Source organism: Hydra vulgaris, chromosome 13 (genome assembly GCF_038396675.1).
Source record: "Hydra vulgaris chromosome 13, alternate assembly HydraT2T_AEP".
NCBI lineage: Eukaryota > Metazoa > Cnidaria > Hydrozoa > Anthoathecata > Hydridae > Hydra > Hydra vulgaris.
Window position 1 is genome coordinate 16,459,419 of NC_088932.1, and position 17,053 is coordinate 16,476,471.

The following is a 17,053-nucleotide window of genomic DNA, read 5'->3' on the forward strand; positions in this document are numbered from 1 at the left end:
AGAGATAACTGAATGGGTTTAGAATAAGGGAAAACTAAAAGCTGTTATATTTTAGAAAAATAGATAGGATTAATTGAAAATATAAGATAGTGATAATGCTGTGTTAGAATTTTATTGAGTGTCTTTATGAAGGATAAATTTTTTGATATAGCATTAAGCCACAATCTTCTTCTCTTTGGATCAGCAGGCAAAATATAAAAACTCGGATCGACTTTTAACATTAGTTAAACAATCAAATTCGCAGCATCCTTTCACCATTTTTAAGCGAAATATTTGCCCCCATATCATAATAATAGCCGTATAGTTAGTTAAAGTGATGTCAGGTTCGCCGCAAGGATTGATATGCTAACTAGTGCTTTTACTTGAGAAGCATCATGTGAATTTTTGTGATCATAAGAAGTATTTTTAAGAATCAATAACATAATTTTTGACAGTTTTTCATGTTGGAAAGTTTTATTGATTATTTCATTCTCTGTTAAATAAAACCATAATTTCAGTTGTTGTGATTAATTTTGTAACTTCATCAGAATAAAATCTTTATTAAAAAGAATTTCACTTTTAGCCAAATGAACATTGGTCAATATATACCAAAATTGTTATTAGAAATTCGTTTTAAAATGGTTCCTGTACATTAAAACTAAACTAATGATGTTTTGAAATCAAAGACCAATTTTCAAGCTTCACTATTTCTTTACATATGTTGTAAACAAATAGCTAAGCCGGCTGGGCTACTTGCGTAAAATTTGCAGTTTTGGTACCAAAATATATTTTGGTACCAAAATAAAATCGTTCTCATTACGGCTCTACCAACTATCAACATTATAACAATAATAACTACAACAATAATAACAATAATAATAGCAGTAATAACAATAATAATAATAATAGGGGGTCGTCCATAAAGTACGTACGCTCATAGGGGGGAGGGGGAGGTCTTCAAAAAGCGTACGAAAGCATATGGGAGGAGGGGGGGGGAGGGTTCAATTTAAAAGTACGTACTTCGATTTTCTAGTTTATCACAATTAACCAGCTAATCTTATATATGAATACGGTAATGAATAGTGCGCATAGTTACGCCTAATGTTAGTGTTGTTAATGACGGTTCTGTATTCTGTAAAATACACCATTTCTTAGTTTTTAAGTAGTTTCTAGACTTTTTTATGCGCGGTTACATTTGCCATGCGGTCTTTCGCAAGCAAGCAAGCAAGCAAATTAGAGCTGATATATTATTATTTTCGAAAAGAATTGATGTTGTTCATTGTTTAAAATAGAAAATTCAAATAATCGTTTGTTTGTTGTTGGTTGTTTTTATTTTTCTAATTTTTGTAGCCTGTTTTCATTTTTTACAAGAAGTTTATAACTAAAATTTCTGTTTAAGTAAACTGTTTCAGTTTTGTCGTTAGTCTTTTTAGAACATTTTAAGCAAGTATTGTTTTATTTTCTGGAGCAATTAAGAGGAGCTGATGGCTTTTTTAGTAAGTTCAATTCATTTTCTTATTTATAGATTAAGATTATTTTTTGTAGAAAGAATAATGAGTATAAAATTTTATTTATGTGTTTAATATGAAAGTTAAATAGAATAAGATTGTTGTTTATGTTCATGTAAGTTTATATACATAAGTTTGCGTTTATTTCAATCAATTTTATATTGCTCTATATCTATATTATATATTTTATATTCTTAGGAAAAATAATAAGGAATAGAAAAATAAAAAAAAATTCTTCTGGAAATTGTCAAAAGAATGTTGTGTTATGCTTCATTTTAAGGTATCTGAATATGTATTTATTTGAAATTTATAATTTTGTTCTTTAATGGTTTCATCTTTTTCATTACAATGTTGTAAATTGTAGTCTGCATTCTTTGTTACATTAAAAATAATTTATGCTAATAAATGTCGTTTTATAGCTGTTAAAGGTTTGCTTACATGTTTATCTTATGCTCAAAGTTAAAAAGTTTTTGATAAATATGTGTATGAGATGATATATGTAGTTTGATAAATACAAGTATGTAGTGATATATATAGTTGTTTTATAAATGTGTTTATATAAATGTGTTTTTATAATAGTATGAAATGTATTTTATCCAGGGATGCGAAGTCCCAAAAAGACTCCAGCTTTTTGTATCTACTTTTTCCAAGTCTGTAGTGTCCAGAAGCTCTAAACATGTTTATTGACTTATTATCTGCTATAATAATTTCATGAGATTTGATGACTTGAAACTTAATGTTTATAAGCCAGGAGTCATTGCCGCCAAAATACCTAAGAATTCTGGGCTAATAAAATGATTGTTCCTCTAACCTAATAGTCTTAAATTTTTACCTAATAGTAGTCTATAAACTTATTTATATTTTTAGTGCTCCTGTATACCAAAAACTAGGATAAAGTAATCTTTTTGAGACTTTCAAATCCGGAGTCCTTTTTGGTACTCTGCATCCCTGATTTTATCTAATGTGTACATGATTGTTAAATGAGGTGTTTTTATATGTTATATAACATTTAAAAAAATTGTGTTTTATAGTTAGTATAACTATAACACACAATATATTTGAGATATAGATCTAGAGCAAGATTCGTCAACCTTACCAGTCAAGTGGTGTTACTGCTTTAGGTCTAAGTGTAGTCTAGCCAATATAACTATTCTGAAAATACATAACATCTTTAATTATTTTTTGTGTAATGTTGTTACCTTTGAATTATCTTTATGTTAGTGTCTGTTGTTAAAAATGATTAATAGGTAGTTTCATTACTAGAACTCGCTGCTTTTGTTTCTTAATATAAATACATTAATATAATTTCTTCAAGCAGAAACATAAATTAGTGACTTTTATCAGAAATAGCACAGTGAATATTATTAGTGCGCATAGTTATACCTATTGTTCGATATTAGTTACAATTCTGTATTCTGTAAAATACACTATTTCTTAGTTTTTAAGTAGTTTCCAGACTTTTCTTAACAAATTGTTTTCTTAATGAAGTCATGACCTTTAAGAAAACACTTGGTTATGAAAATGTTTAAGTTGACATTAGGTAGATAATGTTTAGTAGCTTAAATTGATAGGTAATAGAAAATCTTTTTAAAATTTTATTAAGTAATTAGTTTATTGTAATCTTTTTTTAAATTGTACTTTTAAATGTGTTATAGATGTTAATATTGAAAATATAAGTTACTATAATTCTTATAGTTATTATAGTTATGTTTGTTTTTCTATATTTAATATACCATTAATCATTTTCATACATTTTTATTTAAGTTTAATTGTTTATAATTTATTAAGATTTAGATTATTAGAAAATTCATGTTTACAGAGTTGTTATTAATCATGATCGAGTTGTTGTACCAAGGAAATTGTAGAGATTTATTTATAAAATGTACTATATATGTTATAAAAAAAATTTTGGATTTCATATGTTTCCACTAATAAATAGTTCGATATATATATATATATATATATATATATATATATATATATATATCAATCATTTAATTTTAAGCAGTGTCATATTTTGTGTGTTGGGGGGGGGGGGGGGGAGGGTTAATAACCTGTTTTGTACATAACGCATTTATAAGTTTTATTATGCATTTTGTTCAATGTTTTCTCCCAACACATGAACTATGACGCTGTCCGCGACTCTAAGGATATATGTATGTATATATATATATATATATATATATATATATATATATATATATATATATATATATATATATATATATATATATATATATATATATTATTAGAAACACTTAACTTTTTCTAAAAGAAAAGGATATTTGTTTATTTTCTAAATTTTTTTTATTAGAAACAAAATAAATTTTAACTTTTTTTTATAAGTCTTTGCTAATATGGTTGCAGGTTTTTCTTAACTTTAATTAAATAAACTTAAGTAATACAGGTGTACTACTTTTGATGATGGCAAATTAATTTTATTTTGCATTTATTTGGTTTCTTTATTTTATAATTTTTCGAATAAGATTTTTTTAGTTATTAATTTTTTTTATTTTATTGTTAACTTTAGAGTAGTAAAACAAAGAAATAGTTAGTGTTGCTTTGATAAATATGTTTAATGATAATGATGACATTGAAATGGATGATAGGCTAGATGAAATTATGTATTTACAAGACGATTTAAGTGCTATAAGGCATGTTGAAAATAATCGTAGACGAAATGAAAGAAATAGACTTAGGCGAGATGAAATTAATCATTTACAAAATGAAAGAAATAGGCTAAATTGAGTTGAAGTTAATCTTCGCCAAAATGTTCAACAAGGACGAATGTATTCTATAGCAAGAAGTAATGCTATTCCAGATTATAATTATTTAGGAGAAATGAATCAAATTTGTCAGCACTGTGGTGCTAAGAAATTTCCAGATGATACACATTTTCTATGTTGCCATAATGGTAAGGTAGCTTTACCTCCACTTTCACCATTTACACAAGTTTTACAGGATTTATTTACAGGGAATTATGTAGATCGTAATGCTAATGTTAATTTTTTAAAACATATTCGAAATTACAATGCCTGTCTTTCTTTCGCTTCTTTTAAAGCAACTGTAGTTCAACCAATAAATCATGGGCCTCCATATTTTAAAATATGTGGCCAGATTTATCATCGTTTAGGTAATCTTAGGCCAGATCAAGATATTCCACCAATATATTCTCAACTATATATATATGATCCACTTGCAGCAGTAAATTTTAGAATGCAACAACGTGGTAATTATCTTTGTTTACGTGATTTAATGTTTCAATTGCAAACTATAATTACTGAACAAAGTCCATTTGCTCTTGCATTTGAAAATATGGCTGAAGTAGAAGATGAAGAAATTCGTCAAGCGGCTATAGAAGGTCGCCAAGCTTCTGTTGTAAAAATGTCTTTACTTGAAGGGGGTGATAGGCGTCGCTATAATCTACCTTCACCTGATGAAGTTGCAGTTGTATTTGTTGGCGAAGATGGTGCTCCCCCAACTTCCAGGGAAGTTGTTATTTACCCAAGAGGTCATCCTTTAAAAATTGTATCAAGTATGTCAGCCAACTTAGATCCTATGATTTATCCTCTCTTTTTCCCAAGAGGTGGTGCTGGTTGGCATAATCAGTTAGTGCATAACCCTGAGCGTGCCACACTGGTTAGAAATCATGTTACACTATCTCAGTTCTACAATTATAGACTTTCTGTTCGGCAATTTTTCTGTTCATTATTTTATGGCAAGAAACTATTTCAGCAATATGCTGTAGATGCATATGTAAAAATTGAAGGCCAGCGTCTTGCTTTTATCAGAAATAATCAAAATAAACTGAGAAGCGAGCAGTATGATGCCTTACATGAACATGTTAATAACATTGCGAACGAACGTAATGTTAGACCAGGGCGAGTAGTTATTTTGCCATCATCTTATGTAGGAAGTCCTAGAGCTTTAAAAGAAAATTTTGAAGATGCTATGGCAATTATTAAAAAGTATGGTAAACCAGATCTTTTTATTACTTTTACTTGCAACCCAAAATGGCGTGAAATAACAGAAAATTTATATCCAGGTCAGACTGCAAATGATAGACCTGATTTGGTCACTCGAGTATTTAAACTCAAGTTAAATAACCTCCTCAATGATATATTCAAACATGGTGTATTAGGTAAAGTTGTAACACATGTTCAGGTTATTGAGTTTCAAAAGCGTGGTTTGCCGCATGCCCACATTTTACTTCATTTAGCCAATGATGATAAGCTTGAAACAGCACAGGATATCAATAATTTAATATGTGCAGAAATTCCAGATCCGGTTGTTAATCGTGAACTTTATGATATTATTAAAACTTGCATGATTCACAGCCCATGTGGGATACTGAATCCTAATTCTCCTTGCATAAAAGATGGAGTGTGCAGCAAAAATTATCCTAAAGAATTTAATGCCAACACAGTAGCCGTTCACAATGGTTATCCACAATATAGACGTTGTGATGATGGGTTGGTTATCAATATTAAAGGCAACAATGTAGATAACCGTTGGGTGGTACCTTACAATCCTTGGTTATCTAAGAAATATCAAGCCCACATTAATGTTGAAGCTTGCATGTCTGTAAAGGCTGTTAAATATTTGTACAAATACATATACAAAGGGCATGATTGTGCAAATGTTTTTATAAATGAACAGGTTAATCACAATGAAGTAAATACTTTTTAGATTGTCGTTATGTTAGTGCACCTGAGGCACTGTAGCGAATATTTATGTTTCCTATAAGTCATATGTCACACACTATTATCCGTCTTAAGGTTCATCTTCCTGAAAATCAGATTGTGTATTTTAGAAAAGGAGAAGAACAAGTGGCTTTAGATCGTGCTGCCCAACGCGATACACACTTTACGGCATGGTTTAAATTAAATTCTGAAAATGAAGGAGCACATCGCTGTTCATATGTAGACATTCCATATCACTTTGTATTTAATGATAAACATTGTAAATGGAAGGTTAGACAAAGAGGTGGAAATAAGGTGATAGTAAGAATGTATAAAGTTAGTCCAACAGGAGAATTATTTTTTCTTAGATTGTTACTTTTGCAGGCAAAAGGAGCAACATCTTGGGCGGATTTGCGTACTGTTAATGGAATAGTTCTTGAAACCTTTCGTGAAGCATGTGTTTTAAAAGGTTTGTTGCAAGATGACACTGAATGGCAGAATACTCTTTCTGAGGCAGTTTTAACGCGAATGCCTAAGCAAATTAGACAGCTGTTTTCAGTTATTTTAACCTTTTGTGAACCTGACGACCCTTTGCATCTTTGGAATACATACAAAGCTTTTATGATGGAGGATTTCATTCATCGCCAAGTTCCATTTATATTAGCTGAACAAGCTACTCTTCGTCAAATCGAAAAGATTAATATTCAAAGTGGTAAAACGCTATCTGATTATAATTTGCCTGTTGTTGATGAATTCATAGATTTAAATCTAGAAAATTTAAATGATAATGTTCAGCAATCAATTGAGGAAGCTAATAGAATGAGACCGCTTCTTAATGTCAATCAATTAAATGTAAGTAATGCTGTCCTTGCTGCATTGAACGAGCAACCAAGTGTAGAAAATCAACATTCCAGATTGTTTTTTATGGATGGACCAGCTGGTAGTGGAAAAACGTTTACATATAACTATTTGGTTGCTGAAACCATAAGTAGGGGTTTTAAATCTGCTACAGCTGCATGAACTGGCATAGCAGCAACTCTTCTTACAAATGGATCTACATTGCATGGTTTATTCAAAATTCCTGTCCCAATATTGGATAACACCACATGTAATGTAACCCCTAACTCTATACATGGACATTTTTTAAAACAAGTTAGTTTGTTTTTGCTTGATGAAACATCCATGATACCTAAACATGCCTTAAATGCAATTGATAGATTGTTAAAAGATGTTTGCAACAACAACTTTCCATTTGGAGGAAAAGTCATTCTTTTTGGTGGTGACTTCAGGCAAATACTGCCTGTTGTAAAAAGAGGACAACCAGCTGAAATTGTAGAATCGTGTATAAAATGTTCCTTACAGTGGCGATGGGTGCAGAAATTTACATTAACTGAAAATATGAGAGTACATGATGGGGAAAGAGAATTTTCCCAATGGCTATTAAAACTTGGTAGTGGAACAATGCCTTTCAAAGAGGAGGATCCTTTTAAAGGATGCATTGAAATACCAAATCAGTGCATTATTAGAGAAAATGAATCGATTGTTGAAAAGATTTTTGGAGATGCTGATCAAAATGATTATTCTAAGCGCGTGATTTTAACACCAACTAATGTTGATTCATTATCAATCAATGAAGAAGTGCTTGAATGTCTGCCGGGTGAGGTCAAAATTTATTTAAGTGCTGATCAAATTGATACTGATGAACTTAATGAAAGAAATAACTTTCCTGTTGAGTTTTTGAACAGCTTAACTCCTTCAGGTATGCCACCTCATTGTTTAAAATTAAAAATTGGTTGTGTAATTATGCTACTTAGGAATTTAGATCTCAAAGCTAGGCTATGCAATGGTACTCGAATGAAAGTTAGTGCTCTTCAAAATAATTATATTGATGCAGAGGTTTTGACAGGTGTTTTTGGTGGTAAACGGGTTTTTGTTCCTCGAATTCAGTTGGCTCCATCAGATTCTAATTTACCTTTTGTTCTGAAACGTCGTCAGTTTCCTGTCAGATTGGCTTATTCAATGACAATTAATAAAAGTCAAGGTCAAACATTTGATAGAGTTGGGGTATACCTCAAAAAACCGTGTTTCTCTCATGGTCAACTATATGTTGCATGTTCAAGAACTTAATTAAAAAAAAAACAAGCATTTAATAGTTTGTTTTTCAAAATTGATAAACGAGATGTTTATCAATTTTGAAAAAATTCAAGGTATGGTAGGTGGAAAGTGTTACACAAATAATATTATATTTTCTAATGTTCATAATTTATAGTCTTTTTCATTTTCATTTTTCATTCATTATAGATTTTCATTTCGAAAATTTACTGTTTGTAGATTGTGAGCACATTTTGTACGTATAACTTTATTTATTATTTTAATTTTTTTTTTCATAGTTTTTGATAAATATATCTGTCATTTAATATTGTTATAAAATGTGTTTATATTTGTTATATAAAACCATATTTGTTTATAGTTGTATATATGTTAAAATTATGTTGTTTCCATGTTTTCAAAGTGGTGTGACTTAGCATTATGATGAGCAAGATTGATAACCTTGCCAGCCAAGCGGTGTACTTATAGCAGAGGTGTGACTTGGCAGTATTTAGTGCCAGGCGGTGTTACTGCTTTAGAGCTAGGTTGTGTTGTCTGGCCTTTTTTTAATTATTCTGGAAACACATAATATCTGTTAATATTTAGCGTAATGTGTATGAGAGAGTATGCAACCTTGATCTTTAAATCTAGGGCGTTTTAATGTCCTAAATTTGAAGTAATTGAATAACTAATATTGAATATAAAAGCAAATATACTTTTATGTATTTATATGTTTAGTAAAAAGATAAATATAGTTAACTTAAAATTGGTTTTCTAATTTTGTCTTTTATATTTTAATTTGGTTTGTTATTTTCGCTGAATTTTAGGATCAAGGGTGTGGTGTAAATATTCTATTGTTATGTTTTATTGTTGTGATGTTTTGTGTTGTTGATAGACTGCTTGGCTTACCTTCACGTTGGTGTCTATTGTTAAAAATGAATAATTGGTAGTTTCATTATTGGAACTTACTGCTTTTATTTATTTACTAAACAAGACAACATTTTGCTAAAAATGCAATTTATATCTTAATTTGATTTTTATTTTTTTTTAGTATTGTTAATCCTTTTGTACTTGGAAACAGATTTTATAGTTACATTTTCGATAAATGATTATATTAACTGCCATGTCAACATAGGTTAATATGAATAGGTAAATCGATTTGGAGTTTTTATGTGGTTTTTTTTATTTTTATTTATTTTTTTGTAATTACGGTATTATAATTCCTTTTTTTTTTTCTTTAAGATTTACGATTGACGCATTTATACGATTTTTAAAAAAATACCCTGATTTCCTTTTATTGTAAATTTTTTGTCAGTTAAAATGATATAAATATATGCAATTAGTTCAATTTTTTTTTAAATTTCTCTTTTTTGTGCCTAATAATTTGTTGTACGTAACTTAAGAGATGTTTTTAAAGAGGGGTCGCAACTAAAAACAAACTCAAAACCTTTAAATACATGGAGAATATTGTAGTTTTGCGCATTTGTCAAATACGAAGTTACTTAAATTTTATAACGGGTTGAACTAATTAATTAGCTTAGTTTGCATTTGCAACACTTTTGAGGAAAGAAAAAATTCTTATATATTTTAAATTCTTATATATATTAAAAAGAAAAAATTCTTTAAAATGTAAATCATTGTTTTACATTTTATTATTTTGGTAAAAAGTCTTTATCAAAAACTTGATTACTCTTAAAAAAAATAACTTTATTCTCCTGGCCACCATTAAGGCAAAAACGAGGAGGGGAGGTCCTTTATTAGTGTCAAAATATATGAGAAAATATACTTCAAATATATTGTCAATATACTGTCTTTTATTAGTGTCAAAGTATACATCATATTAATCTTATTAATTAAAGTTCATGATATAAAAGAATTTAGCTTTACTTTTTCGTCAATTTAAAGCATGATGAAGTGTTATTATTTTGTGTCAGTAACTAAAAACGTACTGTGTTGAGCTTTGTAATGTCTAGGAAAATGGTTCTGCCATACACTGATATGACCTATGTCAGTTTTAAATTACTCAAATAACGTTAACTAATTGGTAAATTAATTTATTTGAATTTTGCAGATGGCTTAATTTTTTAATTTAAAGGCGTTTTTCTTACATAGTATTAGTTAAGGTTTCGCAACTTTAAATTGTGGAAAACAGCCACTGTAAATTAAGTAATAGACCGACCGTAACCCGTATTACGGGTTGCTTTCTGCTAGTCAATAGAAAAGTTACATTCTGACTAAAGATTCTAGTTTGCCAACATAAAAATATGTATGGTATATGTAGTAGAGGGTATAGTTTTCCTCTATGCACACACATGTATGGGCGCCCTCAGAATTTTTTGATGTTCCAGATAGGACACTTTCATACATCGTGCAAACTCATAAATTAAGTTTGTTTATACCAATGCCAAATGAGGAGGCCTTGCAAAATATCGGTATGGCGGAGGCCTGTGAACAAAAGCCTTAAAACGCTTACCCTCTCGACCCCCAAAATGAGAGGAAATTTTGCATGGTCATAACTTTTTTGTAATTTACAATATTTTTCTACAAAAATTAAAATCTGTCGATAAATTTAAATTTAGTTTTAAATGTTAAAGTTAAAAATTTTTCTATTTATTTCCCTCACGTTTGGGCAGGGAAGGGGGGGAGCAAACGCTTTAGGGCTTTTTGTTCCCAGGCCTCCGCCATCCAAATTTTTTGCAAGGCCACCTCATTTGGCATATTAACAAACTTAAGTTTGCATGATGCGTAAAAGTGTTCTATCTGGAACATCAAAAAATCCTGAGGGGGCCAATGGACACATGCCACCCCTTATATACTGGCCCTGAGTAAGACCTGAGGGCCGTGGTTGATGGGACGGAGTCACCCCCCAAAAAAACGTGTCAATGGCGTCTCAAAATCTTCCAAATTTGACCGCTAGGTTTTGCTAAAATAAAAAGCAAAAGGGCACAAAATTTGCTGTTGCCCCCTCCCACTGGGTTTTACCTTATGTTTTCAATATTACTAATCTCACGTAAGACTCGTTTTATTTTTTACTAAAGAGGGGTGCCTGAAAAAAACGTCCATCTTAAGTATAGTTTAGTTACATTTGATTCGTTATTAAAACAAAAAAAAAGTTGTTATAAAATTCATCGGGAATCAATCCTGGATCTCCGTCGACAATTTCCGCCGCATAAACCTCTAGCTCACATACACACTTCTTATTTTATAATTTTAAATTTATTTAAATTATTATTTGCATATATACTTAAAGACTTATTTTAAAATGCGCAAACAAAGAGCTTTGGGGTCGTATAAAGTATCTAAGGTACCCTCCGGCTTTTTTTTTTTAAATAAACTTTTTTATTGAGAAAAAAAAATTAAGGAGGGATGGGGGGGGGATATTTGAGGGGGGGGAGGTATTTGAGAAACGTACGTACTTTTAAGGTGGGGGGGGGGGATAGGGACATAAAAGTACGCATAGCAACAGGGGGAGTGGGGGGGGGGGCAAATTTCAAAATTTTTGGCGTACGTACTTTATGGACGACCCCTAGCTGTAACAACTGGTTTTAACAGTTGGGGTTGTAAGTTGGCGATAACAGTAGATATTGCACTTTAACAGCTCAGTTTGTTTTTTGTTTATGTTTAAAAAATAGTTTCTGCAAAATTTAGATTTATCTAGTTTATTTTTGAAGTTATTTATTAAAGCAGCTTCTATTATTTCAGGTGGTAAGTTGTTCCATCCATTTTTTCGATAAGAGTTGTATATACAACTCTTATCGAAAAAGTGATATCTGAAGGTATTTCTGCAAAAAAGTTTTTTCAGTTTGAATTTATGTTCCCGTAAATACTTTTGATGTATTTTGATAATTGTTTGTAACCCAATTTATTTTATCATGGCTATGTTGAATTTTAAAATGTTGAATAAGATCTCCACGTAGTCTAAGTTCTTCTAGTGTCGTTAATTGTATAACATTTAACCTAGCTTTATCAGATAATTTTTTAATTGTAGGTGCTAGTTTGGTTGTCCTTTTTGAATCATCTCAATTATGTCTATGTCTTGTTGTAGGAATGGAAACCATGCCTGGACCACAAACTCAAGATGTGGACGGTAAATTCTTCTACTACGTAATCAATGACGAAATAAATTACATTTTGATGTTTTTTTTAAAAAAAAAATGCAACTTAATAGACATGAATATATATATTTTTAATAATAATAATTTTAATTTTTTTTACTGTTTTATTATTTAATTTTATTTAACTATTTTCTTATTTTTTTATTTATCGACTAAGCAGAATGCACATGCATCGATTAATTTAACAGGTAGAACATGCAGGTAATGTAGATACATCGACTGGCTCAAATAGGTATGGCATACAAGGAGTATAAAAAATTATATTTTTTAGTGTTTGAAATAGCTATGATTGGAACCTAGGAACAAAAAAAACCCCATTATTTTTGCACCCCTACCTTAAACTTGAGAGCGACAAGTTGATAAAATACTTGTTTTTTTCATATTCTCAACAAAATCAATATTCATTTATAAATTAACAATTTCATGCAATAATTTCTCAGCGTTCAAAAATTATTACAGTATAAAGTTTAACTCCCCCTCCCCCTTAAAACATTTAAAATAAAACAAAAAATATAATAGAACTATGTTTAAAGTATTTTTACCCCTCTTCTTTTATTAAAACCGGTGCCGTGATCCGCCGTGATCCGCCGTGATCATATGATGGCGCCTTGATTTATATTCACTGATTCATATTTAATGATTTATATTCACTACTTATAAGCAAATAAATACCAAATGTAAACATTAAAAGAATGTTGATTTTAAAATTTTACACAAGTATTTTAAAAAAAAAACAACTTCGGAATCACTACTTATAAGTGGAATTTGTTCCATATTAGGCAGTTAACTGCTAAATTTGTTATAACCCTCTGAGCTTTAACAATAAAAATTTCTTCTCTCTAATCCTCATTACGCTATTTTGGTTTGCGTTCAATTCAAAAATTAACTAAGGATAAGAATTTCTAAGATATTAAATACGGTATTTTAGCTTGCGTTCAAATCAATAACAACAAAAGACTAAATTCCAAAGATATTAAAAAGAAATCGGCATGGGATAAGATAAATTGGTCAATCAACTATATAACACAAAATGTTAGCAATAATATAATTGAATAAATATTTTATTTATCAAATACATATTTATTGTTATTTGTTTTTTTTTTATATTGTTTTGATTCTATGAGGACCAAGCTGTTTCTAGTGTTTGCTGCATATTCTACTTAGATCAATTAAAATTTAAATTATTGTGTGTATGGTAAAACACTTGCAAAATAGAATACAGATTTATATTTTAAACGTTTATCAATGTGCAACTTCATTACAATTAGTCAAATTAATCGATTTTTTAAATTGTAAATATTTGCGAACAATCAAATTTTAGCATGACTTCGATGATAAATCTAGTAATTAGTCAGCAAATCTTTAGAATAACATATTATTTGTACTGAAGTATTTTTTTATAAGATAGATGAATAAAGAAAAACTTCTAATTTGAAACAGCCTGTTGAGTTGTTTTTTAATTATCAACTCATAAATGCACTTAAAAAACTTTTTCAGGTAACATACGGTTTTATCTGGTTCGCATGCAAAAGCAATTTTCTATTATACAAAACTATGAATCTATGAACAGTATAAAACAAAACTATGCAAATAGGCATATAAATTCATAATCCCTGAATTTTTATGCCATTATATATATATATATATATATATATATATATATATATATATATATATATATATATATATATATATATATATATATATATATATATGTGTGTGTGTATATATATATATGTGTATATGTGTATAACATATGCATATATAAATAAAATACATACTTATGTACATATTTTTATATACATATATATGTATACACATATATAAACAAACACTTACAAACTCATATATATATATATATATATATATATATATATATATATATATATATATATATATATATATATATATATATATATATATATATATATATATATATATATATATATATATATATATATATGTATATATATACAATTTTATAGATAAATGTATATATTCATCTAAATAAATTTATGTATTCATATTATATACATATATAGGATAGAAAGCTCAAATGATTCTTTAACCAATAATGAGTTCTCCTGGAACATCAAGCGATAATTTAAGACGTTATATAGATGGATGGCTTGAACATAAGGAAAAGCGTAAAGTAATTTGTATTATATTTTTCTTTAAAATTTAAAGTTTTTTCAATTTGAAAATTTTTAATTTTGTTTTTAACATTTTTCACTTTTATATATTATAGACATTTGTAAATTATTTTCAGTAAAATATTAAGTTTTTATTATTAATAAAGGTTAGATTTAAATAAAAACCAATATTTTAGTAATATTTTTAATTTTGGTTTTATACAAATAGTTTTATGCAATTTTGTAACTATATGCAAATAGTGGTGTATCAAGTATTTAGTAAATAGATTGCAGAAATATAATGGCTCTTATATATAATAGTCTTGCATATTACAGTTCAAATATTATTATTCTGGTTGGTATATTTTGTTTACAGAAAATTAGTTATTTTTTATACATATTTTTATTTGTGCGCGTGTGTGTGTGCATTGTGTATATATGTGTGTGTGTGTGTGTGTGTGTATATATATCAATATATATATATATATATATATATATATATATATATATATATATATATATATATATATATATATATATATATATATATATATATATATATATATATATATATATATATATATATATATATATATATATATATATATATATATATATATATATATATATATATATATATATGTAAATTAGTAAAAAACACTTATCTAACTTTTTCTTCTACTTGAAGTTTCACCATTGCTGGATCATCAGGAAGAGTTCTCTTTTCAGGAAGAGAACTCTTCCTATCTCTATCTTTCTTTATCTCTAATCTATAATGTAAAAGTAAAATAATAAAAATAAAAATTAGCATTACATTTTTATTTCAAATAAAAACATGAAAGCTACTTTGACCGAACTTTCAGTTTCATATCATAAATTTGGTCACAAATTTGATGTCACAAATAATGAAAACTAAATTTTTAAATGCTGTTTTATTGTAAAATGATAATTCAATATCAGTAATTACCAGTAACCAAGAAGGGCGTCATCCCGGGCTCAAAAAAAAAAGTCATTTGGGGCGCCAAAGTAAATAAAAAGTAGCAAATAAAAAATAGCTTTATAAATAGTGTTTTTATTTTTTTTTATCATAATTAGTCATATTCTATTACTTCAGCCTTTATCACTTTTGCTATTCCACTGGTTAATAAAATTAAAATTTTTTTCTTCAATTATGTTAAAAAGGTTAAAAAATCCTTTTTAACAATTAACAAAAAAACACTTCTTTGCTTTATATGTTTATTATTGTTATTGCTTTAAATGTTTTTTATTAGCTTTGTATTTTTATTGGCAATTCATGCACTAACTGTCGACTGAAGTAGAATAGGAAGATCCACACAACCAATCGTCACAGGATTTGCAATTCATCATGTGACATTATTTTTGAACTCCAAGAACAATTAGATTAACAATCTTGATATATGAAAGTCGCTTTGCATTCTGATATAGTCGGAACTTTGATTACCTCCACTAGTTGTTGTTTCCATTGTTTAAGAGTAGGTTCATTAAACAAATCAACTTCTTTGCCAAATGTTTTTGAATTACCCTCCTGTATTGTTTTTCACAAAAAACCTTTCTAGCTCGTATTTTGTACTTCTTATTTTGTACTATTATTTACTTGTTTGTAAGTTCTATCAAAACTTCTTCAGAAGTCATAATGTAACTTTTCATGAGACGCACATTATTAGTAATATTTAGCTTTGATTCTAAAACAGAAGCTTATTACATATCACGGTTTGACAGCATATTATTAGAAGCGATAGCTTATCACATTGATGTTTAATAAATGAGTAATACCACGCAAGTGTAACTTTTCTGCCATCACATCACATTTGATTTGAATAAACCAAGTATTTATTAGCAATACACAGTGTTTCAATTCTAGTCAAACTAAAACCAATATCATTCATATATAGTGATATAACAATTTCATATATAATATTGAAATTGTTACTAAAATGTCCTCGATGTTGTCACTCAACTTAGTTGGTTTATCATTTTTTTAAGTTTATTTAGTTTTTGTTTTTTAGCTTCCCATTACTTCTGTCGATAAAAGTTGATCTTTTGAAGCCAAATATTTTAGTTGCTTTCCTCTTACTCATACCTTCATCCCCAGCCTTCAAACCACAAGCCATCTGTGCTTTCTCATGTAAATCCATAGATGACAATGTCATCATGACATAAATATATTAACTTGCAAAAGAACTATTTCAGTGCATTGCAATATATATTATTGTTTTATAATTAGTTCATATCAGTTTATAAATTTACCAAAAAATTGACCAATAAATTTTATTTTAAAAACAAATTTATTTTGAAATTGTAAACAAATTCTTAATTTTAATAAAATACCATAGTAAGTATCCATCATAAAAAGTCTAAATTTGCCATTGCCAAATTAAAACCGCACCAAATTGCCATTGTCACGATTTAAAACCGCAAATAAATCTAGTTCTCAAAAAATTGATACCAAAAATCTTGTTATTTTACCATGGGTCCCAAAATTAAGCCTTGTTCTAAGAAGAGAGTTTCGTAAAGTCGGTGTTAATACA

At 28.4% G+C, this 17,053-nt stretch overlaps 2 protein-coding genes across 8 annotated transcripts in view; both read left to right on the forward strand.

The window, feature by feature from the left end:
* Positions 1-1,353: 1,353 nt before the first annotated feature.
* On the forward strand, positions 1,354-9,617 carry LOC136089210 (uncharacterized). 4 transcript variants are annotated; one of them, XR_010642859.1, is made up of 4 exons: positions 1,354-1,475; positions 1,686-1,767; positions 9,309-9,406; positions 9,500-9,617. XR_010642859.1 is itself a non-coding variant. In XM_065814954.1 (3 exons), exons 1-2 carry the CDS (start codon positions 4,275-4,277, stop codon positions 6,372-6,374), a joined length of 1,935 nt encoding a protein of 644 aa, XP_065671026.1. In that variant the 5' UTR covers positions 4,262-4,274; the 3' UTR covers positions 6,375-9,406; positions 9,500-9,617. The 4 variants fall into 4 exon arrangements, 1 of the variants encoding a protein (XP_065671026.1); XR_010642858.1 differs by lacking the exons at positions 9,309-9,406; positions 9,500-9,617 and adding an exon at positions 3,276-3,456; XM_065814954.1 differs by lacking the exons at positions 1,354-1,475; positions 1,686-1,767 and adding an exon at positions 4,262-6,161 and having other exon boundaries at positions 6,327-9,406.
* Positions 9,618-13,298: 3,681 nt separating this feature from the next.
* The window catches only part of LOC100199803 (uncharacterized), a 111,751-nt gene continuing 107,996 nt past the window's right edge, over positions 13,299-17,053 (forward strand). The window contains exons 1-2 of one of the 4 annotated variants that reach the window (XM_065816476.1): positions 13,299-13,404; positions 14,415-14,524. In XM_065816476.1, the coding sequence (XP_065672548.1) occupies positions 14,447-14,524 (78 nt within the window). In that variant the 5' untranslated portion in view covers positions 13,299-13,404; positions 14,415-14,446. Of the gene's footprint in view, positions 13,405-13,555; positions 13,870-14,414; positions 14,525-17,053 lie in introns of those variants that run through there. The other 3 variants (XM_065816478.1, XM_065816479.1, XM_065816477.1) reach the window with 3 other exon arrangements.